The sequence below is a fragment of the Zosterops lateralis genome (assembly GCF_965231275.1).
Source record: "Zosterops lateralis genome assembly, chromosome: 1".
NCBI classification, from domain to species: Eukaryota; Metazoa; Chordata; class Aves; order Passeriformes; family Zosteropidae; genus Zosterops; species Zosterops lateralis.
Window position 1 is genome coordinate 29,899,277 of NC_139762.1, and position 18,807 is coordinate 29,918,083.

Below are 18,807 nucleotides of genomic sequence, written 5' to 3' on the forward strand. Positions count from 1 at the left end.
CACTCTGCCTCAACCACCACCTCTGAAAACGACACATACTACTCTTTGGCATTATACGTGTAGCAGACAGCAGCAAGAGAACACAACTTGTCTATCACTGGCAGCAGGAAGAGCAAACCCACATGAAAAGAGCTCTTGCATATGCCTGGGTATCGTAGTAATGCCTGAGGGGAAAACCAGGACATGACAAACTCTTACTGTATGGGACAGAACAACTTGCTGAACATACAGGTGGGCATTGCTATCTAAAAAATAATGTAATTTCTTATCTTAAATAAAAATTTCCAGGATAAAGCCTGAAGTACAACAGGCAAATTTAATGTAACAAAAATGCAGCGACATGATCTATTCCTTATTCATTAATCAGTTATTCAGAGCACTTTACACAGCTTTTTTCATTCATAAGATACAACACAACACTTAATGAGGTCTGACTCAGTTTCAAGCCAAAGACTTTCTGTAGTGTAGAGACCATATTCATTGCTAGTTTCCACTAATAACTAAATGGAGATGTTGTTATAACCCACTCTGCCTAATTAGACAAGATTTAGATTTGCTTTTTATGATCAGATAGACTCAGAATAAAGATTGACATATTTGTGCCTGAAACACCTACAAAACTTTAGAGATGCATGCCTCCCAGGGACAGGATGCTAAGCTGTAGAGATGGCTGGATTTGTTTGGGTATTTTTCCTTTGTTTTGTTTAGGGGGTTGAGAAGGTGTTGCTAGCCAAACATAGTACATGGGGCTGCATGGATACACAACAGAGTAGGGATGAAAAAAAATAAAGTGGAACAAAAGAAAAAGAAAATGAAGTTTTTCTGAAATGTGTTACTGGTAGAAAAATCCTGAGATTCAATATAAACTTACTCAGTTTATTTTTAAAAATATAAGACTAGACAATTTCAAGCTGCAACATCTACACAGAGCTGCAAAGTATTTATCTTAGAGTCTGCCTTGAAGATTTTGTAGTTTGAAGAGCAGTTTAGTAGTCCTCGTACATAGTCATTACATCTTGAGACTGCTATTAGAAGGAACAGCTACCCTGACACTTCCTTCTTGAAACTAATCCAGAAAAACTTCAGTGCATGCTGTGATTTAAGCACATACACTGCTAAACACTTCAGAATTTGGAATAACTTACTTGACATTCTTTCTGTGAATCCCTTTTCCCTTAAACTCCTAGAGCTCAAAGTACAGATCATTTAAATTTGTATCATAATGTCATATATCTTTAACAGCATGGTCTTCTTTGAAGGTATCACATGATAGATCACAGATAAAACATCAAGCCTGGAATTGACAAGCAATGTGACAACATTCATTATATCTGAAACAAAATGCAAAAATATGGTTCTATATTTAAAGGCATAAGCAATGGGTCATTACTCCTCTAAGTATTAGATAGTTCCTAATTAACTAAATTCTTATCTACTACAACAAATCTGAATGAACAGCCATTTCTGATTTATTCCAGGGACTGTAAATGCCTTTTTTCAAATTCGAGTTTGAGTACTTACTTGGATTGACCCTTGCTCAAAATTAGCTAAACAAGTACTCAAGCTTTCAAATCAAAAATAATAGCGCTTGTATACATCTTCACAGATTTTGCTAATAAAGAATTTATATTCAAAAACTTCTAGAGGGCCTCTACAGAAGACAAAATAGTTAATATAAAGCAATTTAAATAATTTCTACAAGATAAGCTTTGGCTAGCCACCAAGGTTCAATGTGAATTCTTTTCCTTCTGCTGGAGCTAATTTCTCTCAATTTCATGACTATGTTTTTTTCCATGGTATTATTACTTTTCATAATCAAACAGCAAATGTAAATCAAAATTTCCAACCATAAAGTTTTAGGTACCAAGTTCTATTTTGGCTCCTGTCGGCTGTTCTGTTTCTTCAAAATCCAACTTTGATTTTGTCCTAATAAGCTATTTCTAACATCTGTTCTCTGTTTTCTTACATCACTCACGGCACTACCTATGGTTTCTAAAACTGGCACAGATACAGATGAATTTTGGTCTACCAAAACTTGGTAGGCTACCAAGATTTGGTAGGCTCCAACTTTATTTGAAGCCTTGTGTTTTGCTTTGTTTTCCCATGTCTTCTTTTTTTACATTTTATAATAATTTTTCCCTTTCAGGACTTTTATATTTTCATCCCAGGAACTCTCGTCACTCGTTTTCCTTCACATCTCTTCAATGTGCTTTCACCATGTCTAGCATAATTTCACCAATTTATTAAACTCTTAAAGCCTATCCAGTACTGAAGCACGAAGAATTCAACAAAGAATTTGGACATATACTTAGTACATAAACCATCTTCCCATCCTCCTCTCATAAACATCTATAAAATTCTCACTGTTTCCTTCCATTCATTTCAACTACTACTATCTATAGGCTCTTAAACAATATGCAGCCTATGGTTTCTTTCAAAGCAGTTACAAGGATTGGCAAAGCGTTTATGTTGATACAGGTAAGGACACTGGAGTGTGTCGCATCTCTGTAGTAAATTTCAAACATAAAGAACATATTAAAAGTAGAAACCACATTCTACTTAAAAAAAAATAATAAAAGGAAACAACAAACAAAACCAGAACCAACAACAAAGAAACAACAGTTAACAAGGCATTTTAAAGCTCTACAGAATGCCTTCATGAAGGAAAACATCTATTACTAAGCCACTTAATTCTAGGAAATACGTTCTTAGAAACAAACTCTTTATTATTACTGCTACAATTAATTCGAGTGTCTCAATACCAGAATCACAGAACTGTTAGGATTGGAAGGGATCTCTTTAGACTATCTAGTACAACCCCCGTTCCAAGGCAGGGTCATCCACAATAACAAAAACTATTTGTAGCTTTTATGTCTAAAATAAAATCAAGCATTTCTATTTTCAGAATTAATACAAAAGCATTATATTGAAATTTATTCAAAAATTCTTTTGTCCATACTCTGTACTGGTTCTAATAAAATTATGACCTGCAAAAAATCTGGACAGTTCTAAAAACAAATTTAGCAATCTGTCATGTCCTCAAAAAGCCATTCAATTTTGTAGCAAAGCCAACAAAACTATGCAGTGACACTGCACAGCATCCATTAAAAATCTTTCAGAGCCACACAAAAAGCAATATATTTTTAGTGCCTAAAACACAATGAAAACATATGTCATTATGAGCACATTTTAAATTTTTGCTTCTTTTAACTGCTAGAAAACAACAGAGAGGAAGTCAGTCCAGGGCTCTTCATCCCAATTAATGGCAGAAGTTGCTTGACACTATCAGACAGCCCTAATTTCCCTCTTTTTCAAACAGACACCTCTGACTCTCATTTTGAGCCATCAAGACGAACGTATTTTCTGTTCTCTAGAGGAACAAGGAAGGCACCTTTGGTTCTCCTTTCTTCAGAAACCCAAAGGAGGCAAAACAAAGTAAGTGGTAAAGCTTATAGCAAAGCATATTTTTTTTTCAGTAAGTAAGATGGACAAGCAGCTTTCCCCTTCTCTCTTCAAGCATATGAAGCTTTGCTGGGCTTAAGGGACCTACCATGGGCTACCATGGGTTTATTGAGTGTGAATCTGATAAAGGCAAAGCAGGATCATCCTTTCTCTCAGAGCTATGTTTTTCTCAGTTTGTCTGATGACTCATGGATTGTCACCATTTGAATTACACTTTCCAGCTCTTCTATAGAAACACAGTGACTAAAAATACATGCTTTTAATAAGAGCTGAGATTCTGCTACAGTCACATGGCTCTCCAATTAGCCCATTCTCCCTTCATTTTGTTTCTTAAAGGCTTGGTGAACTGTAACTCTCTGTTTGTGACATCAGGCTCATTTCCACAGCAACCAATTGAATTATCCCCTAAATCTTTATAATAAGAATAAGCAACAGGAACAGATGAACTCGTAAGAAACAAAAGCTTCTTACTGTTTACATGCAAATGTCCATAGAAACAACCAAACAATAAAGGAAAAGAAATATGAAGATACATAGAAACACAGGAAATATAACAAAGGCACAGTCAATGTTTACATATTTCACAGTATATAAATAGACATTCAGTAATTTGATGACCATATGTCAGATCAGTAACAGACCCAATATATGTTCAACACCAGTAACAGCTGATGCTGCAACACCAGGTGTTACCGACTGGCACCATGTACCTATGCAGCTTCAATTCCAGAAAATGTCATTGTTTTTGACCAAGGAAATAAAGAGCAAGGTGAGATGACACCATTTGCCTTTCAGAACTCAAAGACCAGCTACTAGCTACCACATATCATGAAAACCTCGGCCACAGAAACCCAAAAATACCTCTTACAAGGAAAGACTAAGGGAGCTGGTCCTTTTCAGTCACATTAATCCATTCTGTGATTCTGTTAACAAGTGTTTCTATTCTGGACTTTGTAAGAACTCTTTACACCTGCTTCTTGCAACAGGAAATGCAAAGTCATTAACTTTTACGCTAAAGACTTCGTCATAATTCCTTTCTATTAGAACCACTAAATAACCATCTCTATGTCTAAGAGTTAACATGGGCCCTGATCCTATTGCCAGTGCTAGAGTTCTGACTAACTTAATCACCCCCAGGTACTGAAACAGACACTGTGCCCAGCGCAGAAACACTGGAAACTTAGTGGCATAATCTAGAATATAACAACATGACTTTCCTGGAAGTAAGGACCTAACAGTGTCCAGTCTCAGCACAACAAATTCTACATCTGTACTGAACTAGTATGTATTGAACTACTGTGTTTCACTACTCAGCAAGACTGAGCAAACCTTACAGTCTTCTCTAGGTGCTGTGATTGCTGTCTCTTCCCCACTCTCCCAGATGAAGCCATTGTGCAAGAAGGTTGCAGGTAAAGCATCATCTTGTAGTGAGAACACCAAATCCACCAAATACTTTTGATGGTGCAACAGCGTCCTACTCCTCACACAGACCATTTCCAGTGCCTCTCCATGCCCAAATGATGTGTTTGTAATAATGACAGCCTTTTCTAACGATTCTGGGATCAATGCAACTTGGTACTGTCAAATAGCCTGAATCAATTTTTTCCTTCTTCAATTCCTTTAACATTTCTTCCATATGAGACCTAAGTAGGTACCTAACTATGACACTTCCACTAGCTTTCCTAAAATAGACAAATCAAGTGTGTCAGCACTAGCACAACTGAGACCATTTCCATCCTAATATAGTTACCCCTAAATGAAAGTTACAATTTTTGGAGCCAACATAATTTTGACCCTACCAATCAATTATTCAGGAACCAGACGCAGCTCTTTAGGAAGGAAATCGATGCTAAAAACAGCTGGTGCTTCAAAGAACTGATCCAACTCTGGACCAACTTGCCATCATTTTCAAAATCTTTGAATTACAGATTTACTCTAACAAACCTGCCTTCACTGCTTTTACTAAATTTAACTAATTGTTAGCAGTCTCCAGTCACAGCACACAAAGGTGACAGTTACTTTGAATTTTGCTGACTATAATCCCTTTAATTGGAACTCTTGAACAAATCATATACTCCAAGAGCATCTTCTGCTCTGCAGAGGAAGGGAGTCTTTTCCAACCTATACAATTCTATGATTCTGGGGGATTTATAAACAGAAGATTTGTCCCAATTTTGCCAGCTGATAGTAACAATTATAAATTCACTATTTTCTGCTCTTAAAACATGTCTCGCTGCTGCTGACATATGAAGTTTCTTGCAGTTAAAAGACAAGAGAGGATCCCTGTAATTAGCTAAGACATGAACATAATACTGTAATAAGATACTCCAAGTCCCTCAATGTGACTACTTTGTGCTGTTACTATGCACCACTCAAAGTTCTACAAAAGCCAGTATTTCCTAAAGGAATGCTTCAAATTAGAACATACAGCAGCCTGAGAGGGACAAAAATATAGTTAAGTGCATATGCCTTTGTCACAAAATAAAGAAACTCCTGAATAATTTCACAGTCCCTTTAACCAAGGCAGAATTCAGAACTCTTCTGCATCATTCCTTTCCCTAAATAGTTTATACCTGAAACAAGTTGGATGCCCTTCTTCAGTACAGGCATGGAAGCAGGAAACAAGCTCTGCATACACAAGTGTCCCACCTGGCAGACATAAGGTTCCTCCTTACAATTGTGGACAGAGTCAATATGATTACTATTCCCCACTGGCAGGCTAATTGGAGAATTGATCAGCTTCTGTTTGGTTAAAAACACAACTGCTAGTCACCACTAGGCATTTATTATGGCAGAAACACTAAGCATTTTATCTCATTAGAACACCCACCTTAAAGATCCAGAATATATTGTATTATTGCATGCTTGTCAGCTTTTTTTTCTTCAGAAATGCTCAACTAATCATCCCTATCTTAGATTCTCTTTAAGATCTAACATAGAAACCCTCATTAGAGAAAGGAAAGAAATCCACTATATTTCTGCAGATAATATTGGTCCCCAGCTTTCAATCTCCCCCAACAACTTCATCTATGGTATGATCTTCAGAGGTCAAGTCTCAACTATGACTGGTAAAATGAAAAATACATTCACAACTTTGCATCAGCTCTATTCTAGATTTCAGTACAACATAAGTCAAAGTCAGATCCAATATTCTCATTGGTGAAGACTGTATGTAACAGCCATCCTCTGGACAGAGTTCAAGGCTTTTTAAGAGCAAATCTGACTAGAGCCTAAATAAATAATATATAACATTCCTAACCCATTTTCTCTAAATTGGTGCAACACAGAAATGTGCATGAAGGATTTAAATCCACACATCTGAAGAAAAAAAATACAGTGTTATATCAATATGCACAGTCCATAGTTCACCTCTCAGGAGAACTAAACTAAGAGCCCCACCAAACCACTGAGTAGTTTTCTCCACTTCATTTTCTCCTACTTAGATTTTTAGTTCCCGATCACAGATTTAGGACAAGGATTCAGACTACAAATTACCAACTAGTCCCTTTTTCTGGCCACTCTACCCCCAACAGGCCTTGCAACAGGCCTGTCAAAACTTTTTGAGAACCTAGTCACCTCCCTCTTTACTAATAGTAGGAGAAACACTATAATCCTAAAATCCAATACTTGGGGTAAAACTATTTCCAGAAATCTGCAGTGATATTCTCTCACCATTCCACACTGTCAAAAATAGTTGGTTGTGTCAAATTGTATTTGATGAGGTTCATTCCCTCATTAGAATTAGCACAATTCCACGTAGCAGTAGAAGCCTGGGAGCTCTGAGGGATTGTGTAATGGCCCATAGCTGCTGGTGACCAGCTGCCACATATATGAAGTTCTCTGCAGGTTATCATTTATACCCATTGTAAAAGATAATTTCCTCTGTGAGGATCAAACCCACTCAAGAGACTCTGACAACTTAATTCTGAACTAAAACTTTTGCTGACCTTCTAGTTTTTCTTCAGTGATCTTTTTCACAAATTCCTCCTTCCTGTTCCCCTATAAAATTGTTTCACTGTCTAGCTCTTGCAGTAGCTATTGATGCTACATCAAAAGATGCTGCAGCTGCTGATGCTGTTTCTGTTCTCACAGTCATTTCAGTAGCACTCCAGCATCTATTTCTATCTTCAGTCTGTGACAGTCTGCCCAAGTTTTCCTCCACCAGCCTGGGAAAAAATCACTGCCAAAAGTCTTGCAAAAAAGTTTTTTTCAGGCTCTTTCCTCAGGGCACGTTTTGTTGACAAACTCAAAAGGACAACACAAAACCAAGCTATTTCCCCAGAGTGCACATGCTGCCAGAGCTCAGAGGTCTTTTTCTCCTCCTACTGAGGGAAGAGCTTCCTTTTTTTTTTTTTTTTTTTTTTTTTTCCCTTTTTTAATGCTTAGCTGATTCATGAAAGTCTTGTTTTAACTGTTTCAAAACCCTTCAATATTTCCCCACTTGCTTTTTTCCTCTAAGCCCCGTATAACATATAATTTGGACTACAACAGCCATAAACTTTGTTTAATAAAATGGAGATACAAAATTCATTTAATAAAAAGGATTTTAAAAAAACCCTGTCCAAACTAATCCAATTTACCATACAGATAATAATCACAATGAAGCTACTTATATTGCTTCTCTCTAATGCCTTTATGATTCAGGCTCCTGCTTGGATTAGTACAGAATGGCACATATCAGTGAATCACACAATCATTTAGGTTGAAAAAGACTTCAAGATCATCAAGTCCCATCTTTGACTCGTCACCGCTTTGTCAACCAGACCATGTCACTAAGTGCCACATCTATTCATTCCTTGAACATTTCCAGGTGTGGTACATCCACTACTGCCCTGGGCAGTCTGTTCCCATGTTTAACAACCCTTTCCAGGAGGAAAATCTGATGTCCATCCTGAACCTCCCCTGGTGCAGCTTGAGACTTTTAAGCTTTTGTCCTATTGCTGGTTGCATGGGAGAAAAAGACAACCCCACTTGACTACAATCTCCTCTCAAGAAGCTGAAAAGAGTGACAAGGTCACCCCTGGCCTGGAGGAAAGGAGGCAGCTCCCTCAGCTGCTCCCCATACAACTTACAAATACATATCTGGTACCATATAGTTTAGAAGAAACTCTTTTTGCCTGAAATGTTCTGTACGTACCTTACTCTATGCAACGACAGTTCTATGTAGAAAAGTCCCTGCACCTTTTCACTTTCCTTTTCCACAGCTGAAATTGATTATGAAATCTAAAGGAGAAAAAAAAATTCTTCTCTGAAGTGTATTTATTTCCCTAGAATCTTCAGGATTTAGTGTGGGCTACATTATTGTTGTTGTCATTATTGTCACTATTATATAATAATCACACCAGTTACCCCAGATTTTTTTTTTTCACCTATTTTTCTGAGACAATTTAAAACAAGGAAAAGATGTAATGCAAAATATGTTCTACTGTTCTATCTTCAGAACAAGAGGAGAGAGGAGATTTTTAATTTGACTGGGAAGAAGGACATAGAGGAACTGTCTTTGGAAATAATTATTCTTCCAAAACCACACATATGCATATTAACTGCAAAGTGCCAAGTATTAGGTAACATACTCTTTGGACTTCAGAAATATTTTGTTTTGTTAAGTAATATTTAAATTGTTCCAAAAAATTTATTGAAGCCCCAAACTATTTAGTATGGCAGTTAGACAAAGAAGGGTCCTAAGTTGAAAGCATAAAATTGCCTTGACTTGAGCTCAAAAATAATTCAGTAGGCAAAAAATTACATATTCCTTGCATTAATTTACAGGCAGATATTCACTTACTATGATGTTCTGAGTGTTGCTTAGAAGGAAATACTTTGTGATTAGGAATAAGTGGTGGAGAACTCATTTTCCTTTGTCTTCAGTTATATTTATGGAAATTGAGAAAAGCTATTATATATTCAAGAAATAAATTTTGCACTCAGGGTTTGGGTTTGCCAAACAGTACAGCTGGATAAAGCACTGAATCGTACTGTAACTATGTGAAGAAGAAAACAAGCAGATTAGATGTGGTAGGAACTTCTCAAAGTGATGACAAGGACACTACCTCCACACAGAGCTAGGAGCAGACCTTGTTTAACAGTACTTGCCAGAGTAGGCAGACTATCATCAAGCTCACAGACGATTAATAAAAAGAACTACACTGAACTAGAGCAAAGTGTCTTTCAGTCAAAAAATGAAAAGCAAATGTCCTCAGAGCACTAGAATCCACAGGAGTAGTTTAAAGGGCTTTATACACTGAAAGATCAACACATCTACTTTGGTGACTAAAAAGGGTATTTATGCTCTAAGTCCAAGATAGTTGGATCTGTAATGTCCACACTTACATGAGTTATGTATGCACATATGACTCAACTCTGGATATACTTATTATCTGTGCAGTCTGTATCTAAATATAGTTTGAGATTTTCTTTGCATGACTTAAGTCAATTGATGCCAAGAGAAGCAGCTCATCTATGTGCCACCTGAGTTCTATTTCTGTGTAAAGATAAGAAGAGGCACTTAATCTGTCCCTTACAACCTGTGTGGACCCATTTCTCCATTCTTCTTGGAAACCGTAACACTTGCAGGTGTGACTGATATCAGTAAAGTTTGGCAGCAAGTCTTCTTCATAAAACAGGTGGAGAGACAGGCTTGCTTTCTAGATAGGGGAAAGATCAAGGACATGGTTTCAGACTGAGCTTCAACCTCAAAAGACTCAACCCCAAATCCCTCACTCTTCCAAATGTGCCCGGTCTGCTATGCAGCAGAAGAGTACCACCCCTTCCTATACTGGATACAAACTAAGGTTTTCAGGCTCGCCAGGTGGTGTGCCCTTGTGCCTTGAGCAGAGGCTGTCACATAAGTAAAACATTGTGTCACTTTGTAGCCAGCTTAGGCTGAGGGGATTCAGCCTCAGAAGGGAATTGCACAAGTTTTTTCCTGATCAAAAAGTCAACATGCCAAAAAAACCAGCAAATGCATTTTAAAGAGAATGCTTTCTGCATGAACAGACACATGAAGTGCCTAAAATGGATGAGCAAACTTTCTTAACCAAATTTACTTAGGCTCCAAAGCAGAAATCAAAATCCCTCTGTACTTAAGAACTTCCTACTGGCTCTAGAACAAGGCAGCTCAGCACATTCCTCCTTCCCATTCACCTGCTAAAGGTATCTGTTCTGTATCAAGGAAGAACTGCACCCAGGGGAAAGGCCCACAATGGAGAAGTATGTGGAGAACTGTCTGCCATGGAATGCACCCCACCCTGAACATGGGAAGAGAGTGAGGAGTGATAGAACACTTTGGTGAGCAACTGGCATCCTGCTAGAATTAACCCAAGGCAGCTGTATAAAAGTAATATTGATTTCCAGTGATCTTATTAGGCAGAAATGACTACCAGACACTAAGAGTATGATCCAAGGTAGATGGGTTTTTGGTAGACTACTCTTTTGCTACTCTTTGTTCTAGTATTCCAGTACTAGCACGAGCTGTAGCTTGATGCAAACTAAAATAGAATTTATAAATACTGTATTTTTTAAATACAAGAAAGTTAAAAACTTCCACAGTTAAAATAATGTTGCAATTTAGGTAAGATGAAATAAAATCTCTACACCAAACTGAATAGCAGAGCAAATGAAGAGTCTGCATGTGAAAAGGTGAATGCAAAACATATCACCTCTCTATGAATTCCCTTCTTTTTCCAAAGTCCTGCAGTGAAATCCACTCCTTAGCACGAGGCACAGCTGGGTACTCATCACCATCACTTGTTGGTGGACACCTGCCACAAAGTCAAACCTCCCCACAGTGTCAGCTTCTGACACCCAGATCACCCTTCCATCCTGCAGGAGAACCACTGCTACTTCAAGTTCCATGCTGGCGAAAAACAAGCAATGCAATTTTTTTAAACTGAGAACTTTTTTTGTTTATGGGTTTATTAATAATATTTATAAAGTTTTAAGTGAATCAAACTCTACCAAGTCGCCAAATGAAATTTGGTGATTTTCAGTTCATTGCCTTTCCAAGTTCAACAAAGACAATGAAATAGCCAAGCAGTTAAATATTCAAGCTTTACAAAATTCCATATAACTTAATTATTATTATTTAGTACTGAGTAAAGATATCTGTTGTCACAACCTTTTGAACCTTGCCATGTTACAAAAATATATATCAAATTCAAAAGTATTGGTTCCAACTTTTTTTAAATTGCCTTTTAAAAACTTAGATCACACACTTAAAGATATTGTTTTTCAGTCATTTAGTTAAATTAAATTGGACAGCCCAGAAATTCAAATTAAGGTCCATTACCAGGGTTTATTCCTTTGCATTATACGTGAAAAGTTATATACTATTACCTTTTTCTTCAAATTGCCTCAGAAATTGAACTTTTTCCACACAAATGTGTCACATTTTCAAAAAACTAACATCCTTTCATTACAGAGGAGCTGAGGAAGCTTGAAAGACAACATATCTTTCTTTAATGTACACACACAAACCTGAACACAAACATATTCAAGCAATTTCCCTGACACCAACAGTTCTCCTAAAACAATGGCTCTGAACTATTGTGTGCAAGAAGTGCTGGAGGAGCAAAGGGAAGCCAAAAGCAAAGAAATATCTTAAATGCCTTTTTTTTTTTTCCAACAAGGCAAATGTTTAAGGCAAAAAGCCTAAGTCATAATAATGCATAGGAAAAAAAAAACACATAACTTTCTATCTCTATGAGGAATCTTCAAATTCAGATATTGAAAAAAAATAAAGAAAAATAACTTGTAAATATTTTCCCAGGAAGCTGTAAATATTCTCAAAAGTGATTTTTTTAAACTGCTCTATTATTTTTACTATTTATTTGGTGATGTAATTTAAAACAAACAAGTTTATTCATATAAAAAATGTGAAATACAGAGTTTTCTCCGCAATTGTCTCTGAAAGCAATGAACCATCAATATTAAAAGCTGGATGGATTCTTTCCAAGCAGTGAATAGTATCAATAATACAACAAATTTATATTCTAAATACAACAAAATTATATTCAAAATACTCTTTAATTTTTATTTAGCCATAAAATTAAGTATTTTTAAAATCACTTACATTCTGCATATTTCTGAAGCTGAGAGAACTCTCCAGGGCTAAGGTTAACCCACTTCTCCTGGCTCGTCATACTGGCAGTGAGGGTCCTCCTTGTATATCAGAAGAATAGTTCTTTTGACCCAGGTGTTATAAACTCCATAAAGATTTTTAACTTCAGTTCACAGTGTCTCAAGAGGGTCGAGATGGCATCAGTCTATGTGGATGAAGTTTTTGATGCTATGAGCTGTTCCAAATGTGTTGGTTCAGTGGCGAGTTACAGCACTGTTAAAATAACAAATATTTAAGACCAGAATAAATACCAAATATACCAGAATAAAATACAAAATATCAAATACCAGAATATATCAGTTTTCCTATGGGAATACTTGTAACTAATAAATATTTTCTCATATACAGTTTTGCTCAAAATATTTCCATATTTGTCTGTAAATAGTTTTACATGTATTTCCAATTTTTTTTTTTAATTCCAAATGCTTATGTGCAGCATTCACTAAAACTCATAAATTGTTTATGATCAAATGTATCTGGAAACATTTTATGGAGTTCTTCCCAATTTAGTAAAAACCACTGAAATCGTAGATACTATCTTATCAGTAAACTTAGTTCTTTATCATTTTAAAATTGAATTTCTGTAACTGGATTTGTACCCAATTATGTTGTTATACAACACAGCATTGTCAGAAATGCTACAAAGCTTCTAACTCTTCATGCCAAAAATGAAATTGATTCTGCAGTTTGCTGAGAAGTTCACATAAGAGCTATACAAATGTTAACTATTCTAACAAAACAGTAAGAGTTTGATTTCTAGAACATCACAACATTGCTGGTCACTAGTGAAAATCAAATATAACTGTTGGTACCACCACAAATCAGTTCAGGAAAAAAGAAATTCAAACTGTGTGTGCCTTCTCATTCCAATTTTACGCAGTTTCTACCTCTGTAGGACAGAAAGTAATGCATTACCAACACCACTCCTAGAACAACACATAGGCTACTTTTCATCTAATTTTAGCCATCTGAGAGCCAGGTACCTCATTTGAGATTGTCATCTCAGACGCTCTCTTTAATCATCACAAAGAGACAGGTGGCCCAGGCAGCAATTAATCCTTCCAGTTTCAACATAAGCTTAAAATGTGATGAATTGCCTCCTGTGGTATTTATCTTTTATTGATTGCAGAGGTTGCCTAGAAGACCAGTTTAGACTAGCAAGCTAATTTTAGACTGTAAGTGGAATCTCTTCCTATGTCTAGCAATGTATCATTTGTAAGGGTTGAATCACAAAAAGAGCAAACAAAAAATTCAGATGAAAAGACACTAACACAGCAATGGAATGAGTGCTAAGGAGGAACATTTTGGTAGCTAAGAAGGAATAGAAAAAGGAACCATGAGGGGAAAGAAAGGAAAAACAAAAAAAGTACTAGGAACTGAAGCATATTAAAAACCCTCACATTAATCCAACCAGACAACACTTTCCTTTTCTCTCTCTCTCTCTTTATTTTTTTTTTTTCCCTATTTTGCATATACAAGTACTATCACTGGACAAAGAAATTCATGCAGACACTAAGGAAGACACCTTAGTCCCAGAGCTTTCATTACTCTCAGATCCTTTATTGTGAATGATTTGAATGCATGGACTACACTATGAGCCAGTAAGTCTGTCTAAATGCAATAACAGCTGTCTTGCCTTTTAAAAACTTGTACCAGAAGAGATTCCTCTGTTCTTCATCTCCTCTGTTACAAAAAAATATGATGAGTTAGAAGATTTAGAATCTGATTGAATATATAATATATTTGTATCGTATAACAGAAAAAAATAACAAAAACTAACAGGAGCATGGAGACTGGGATGAAAACTGCAACATTAATGTAATATTAGCCAAGTACAAGGCACATCAGGCCTCAAATCTCTATGAATCAATGTCAGTGCCTGAAAAAGGCTGGTGACTACAAAGCCTAAATGTATTATTTAGTAAGAAAAGTTATCATTCTGTCTTGTGAAGTTCAATACTTTTATTCATCTCAAGAAAAAATAACTATGGTCAACTGGGTCATTTTAATCAAATCACAGATGTTTCATTTCTGGCAGTTAATTAGATTATATTGTAGACAGTTTTATATCTTCAAGTAGGTATATATTTTTTATAATCTTGGCAATTGATTAGATTTTATTGATTTTTTAAAATTGTATTTGCGAAATTGATTTAACATACCCAAAATTTTCTACCAGTTTCATCCAGTTTTACTCTTTGCATTATCCTTAACTACCTTAGCTTCATTACCTCCAAAAGCTAACATTGCTGAATACTGTAAAGTAAGAGATTATCTTCATTATTTAATATGCATATTTTTGATAAACAGTTTACCAACAGAATTACTACAGCTAGCAAGCTAATGATGCTGTGCACTCTGGTCTGATCAATCTATTCATATGCAATACCTTTAGCTGACTGCTCTCTAAAGTTTCTTGCATGCACAGTTCATCAGAAGGGAAAACATCTAAATGACCAACTCTAAAATCCTTTCCCCTTTTCCAGACACCCAGGTTCTACAGCCTAGAACCAGAGTTGTAACAAAACATACATGTCCTGAATGAGATGGCAGCAATGGAAAAAATGTAGAATGGGCATGGTAGCTCACAGAAAGATGTAGTTTGTGCCTAACAACGGAATTTAAGGTTACACTTTTATTCTGGACAACTCTTAAACGCAAGTTCTGTCTTTTCAAAGGGAAGCCTGTGGGGGATATAGTGGATCTAATTTGCCAGCTGTAATCTGGGAACGGGAAAGGAGAGACAGGCAGCTCTCTGAGGGTGGCTCACTGGTCTATGGACTACATCCAGATCCTGACTTCACCTCAGTGTATGTGATTCAGAAATACATAGACACATAATGGGGAAGATTTCACCAAAAGGAACCTTCTAGTTACTTCCTGTTTTCAGTTCCCTGTTAGGTTCTGCTGCAACAGAGTCCTACACAAGGAATGATTCCTGCATTGCTTCCTTTTTCACAGTTAAACCTCTTGCAGTGATATTTCCCTATTTTATGTAGAAAATATAGTGGTTATAAGAAAATAAACACAGTATACAGATGCTGATGACAAAAGTCACCAATGCATATTTGTGTTCTTTGTTAAGGTATACACTGGAAGATCACCTATGTACTATGCAAATATCCTAATTTCTGTAAAAGAAAATATTAGCTAATTTCTATTATCTTTTTCAGAAGTGTTTAATAAAAATTCACTTCTTTACACTTTATTTTAGTACTCGTTAAGTACTCCAGGAAGGCTATGCAGTGAGGAACCTATAGATAAATATATGAAGAGGAAAGTAATATCAGTGATAATACTATCACATAGGAAAAACAAAATCTTGAACTACAACAATAATCGAATGTGCTTGCTGGTAGGCAAAATAGAAGCCAGCAGCTCTAAACATATCACACACAGTGATCTGACCTGTTCATGCAGAGACAAATTACTCTGAAGAATACAATACAGCACACAGTGTCGGGTAAAGAACTTTCCAGCAATCCTCAAAGAGTTTGACCTATTCTGGGCAACTCAGATCTGTGCATACATTTTGTTAATGTACACTTAGGCAAGATTCACAGCCCTCTCAGCCAGACATAAAGCAGGCCTTACAAATAAGAGAAACTAGAAACATGACATTAATAAACCATTTATTTAACCACAAAAAGAATTAGAAAAAAAATCTTCCTGCTCTAGCCACTGACTATAATAAGCCTTAGAATTCCACTCTCCTTTTTATAACATGTTGTCCTTTCTGGATTTGAAAGTTTATTAAGTGTTCTGTCAGGATTCCTACCAGGCCACATACCCAAACTAGGAAGCAAAGCTTTGTTAAAAACTATACAAATCAAATTACTTAGCATTCAGCCAACATTGCTAACAAACTTAGATTTCCAGGAATTCTCCATGCCACCAAAATCCTCAGCTGCTCTACAGAAGCCTGGCTGAGAAAAGAAAAATTAATACATGATGGAGAAAAAAAACCCATAGAGGCAAATTCCCTATATGCCAACCTCACAACTCAGTTTCATTCCAACTCATACAGTCCTCCCTGCAAGGAAAGATGAGTTTTCAGAGAGTATTCAAGGCGAAATAAATTACATCAGTCCCACAAAACTGATCAACGGCACAGATTTCGGCTTCAAACTTCAGCCCATGGAGACACATCCAGTTTCTCAACCAATCCAACACAACTTCCTGATGAAAGGCAGTGGAGCTTCTTTTGAGGTCCAACCTCACTGCTTCGTCGGAAAGCATGACACTCATCTTAATGCATGCCTTAAGGGACTCACTGTTGTTTACCATAACAGGAAAACTTAGAACAGCCTAGAAACTGGTTCTTGGACCTGCTCAGCCATCCCTTGCTTTCCACCAGCCCTTCCATAATGTCCATCTCACATCAATTTCAGGGCACAGGGTAAAGCTATAGCAAGTTTCCTTCCACAGAAACTACAGTTTTCGACAACAGGATTGATTAATGATTTTTGCCTGAATAATAGGAATAAATAACACAGAATATTTTATACCTTAATTGCTGTGGAGGCTACAGCAATTATGCCCATCAAGAACTCTTCTGTACAGAATGTTCTTCATATTTCCTTCAGTGGGGTCCTACACTTTCACCATGGTTAGGTAGATCCTGTGAATTTCAGTGTGGGTGACATCACAGATTTTCCAAAGGAGAATTTTTACATGTCAGATAACACATGCTTACGTGTCTGCCTGAAACTTCTCTCTATTGTTAAAAAAAACCAAAAACACGCTAACAATCATTAATTTCTTGCCTGGAAATGCACGGGCATTATGTACAGGTATACAAGACATGTGTAGATGTTCCTGCAATTAATTATACACATTGTAGAGAACAACGTCTCTAATGTCAGAAATATTCCAAATTTGCATGGCTTAAAGCTCAGTATGAAGAGTTTGATGGGCAAAATATCTGCTAATCATCATTCTGGTTTCTTTACGTTCAAATACAGAAGTAATGTAATTACTTATAATTGCTGCCAGATTAATGGCATGAATGAAAAAAACAAAGCCCCATAACAAAACACAACAGCTTTTTCCTACATAAATTGCATATTTTACGTAATGACATCCCTTATTTTGTGCTGTATTTAGCATAGAGTCTTTTTAGTAGTACACTTTTTTTTCTTCAATTTAGTAGAGGATGTTTACTGATGTAAATTAATACAATTCTGAAATATGAACTATAAACACTGACACACTGAGATCAGTGACAGTTTCTGTATCAAGCTGAAAATCTCTCCCTTGACCAGCACAACTGAAAAGCACACTTGTTTTACTGACTACTTTATTCCCAGGTGTACTAGTCTGAGACATGTAAAAACATCCATTTAAATTTTAATACAAAAGATATGGACTGTATTCCTCAGAGAAGCAATTACTCAAATTCACTTTCTTGAATTATTTATATGGAATATATCAGTAAACACTAAGAGGATATGCAACACAAACCCTATTGTGGCATTCTAAGCAGAATGCTTTGCATCTTTGTGAAAACATTTCACCAATACTACTCTTTGTGACAGAGAAAAATATTAGCAATAAAAAATGAGATCTGATAAAAACCAATCAGAATGCAAGATGGCAACATCACTCAGTACAGTTAGGATTGATTTAAAAGCAATTTAATAGCTGAAGCAAAGTTGTTAAGAATAATAATGTTTAAAAAAAAAGAGAGATTCCAAAAGGAGAGTGTGGAATAAAACCCAAGAGAAACAAGAGATGCACAATAAATTGATCACCTGAGAAGCAATCAACCTCTCCTGAGCAGCCATCAGCCAATTCCTCCCAGTTTATACCCTGAGAATGACATTCCATGATATGGAATATCCCTTTGGCCAGCTGCCCTAGCTATGCTCCCTCCCTGCTCCTTGTGCAGCTCCTCACTGGCAGAGCATGGGAAACTGAAAAAAGTCCTTGACTTAGGGTAAGCACTACTTAGCAACAACTAAACACTCTGTTATCAGCATAATTCTCATAGTAAATCCAAAACACAGCTCCGTACCAGCTGCTAAGTTTAAAACTAACCCTATCCAGGACACCCTCCATGTACCTTTACTTCATCATACAAATTCATTAAAAGCAACTTCTGATTAAACTTAAATTTTACAACCGCCGGACTTGCTATTTCCAGGTTGCTACATTAACTACCTACCAAGTCAGAAGAACTATATTCAAATTTCTCAGTGTTTTCTTCACTAAAAGAAACATTGAAA

At 36.4% G+C, this 18,807-nt stretch overlaps 1 protein-coding gene across 4 annotated transcripts in view; it reads right to left on the reverse strand.

Moving 5' to 3' along the window:
• Window positions 1–18,807, reverse strand: part of DGKB (diacylglycerol kinase beta) — a 385,657-nt gene that overhangs the window by 295,614 nt on the left and 71,236 nt on the right. For all 4 annotated transcript variants that reach the window (XM_083866610.1, XM_083866608.1, XM_083866607.1 and 1 more), the window contains exon 2: window positions 12,533–12,793. In XM_083866610.1, coding sequence (XP_083722736.1) covers window positions 12,533–12,602 — 70 coding nt within the window. In that variant the 5' untranslated portion in view covers window positions 12,603–12,793. The remainder of the gene's footprint in view (window positions 1–12,532; window positions 12,794–18,807) is intronic.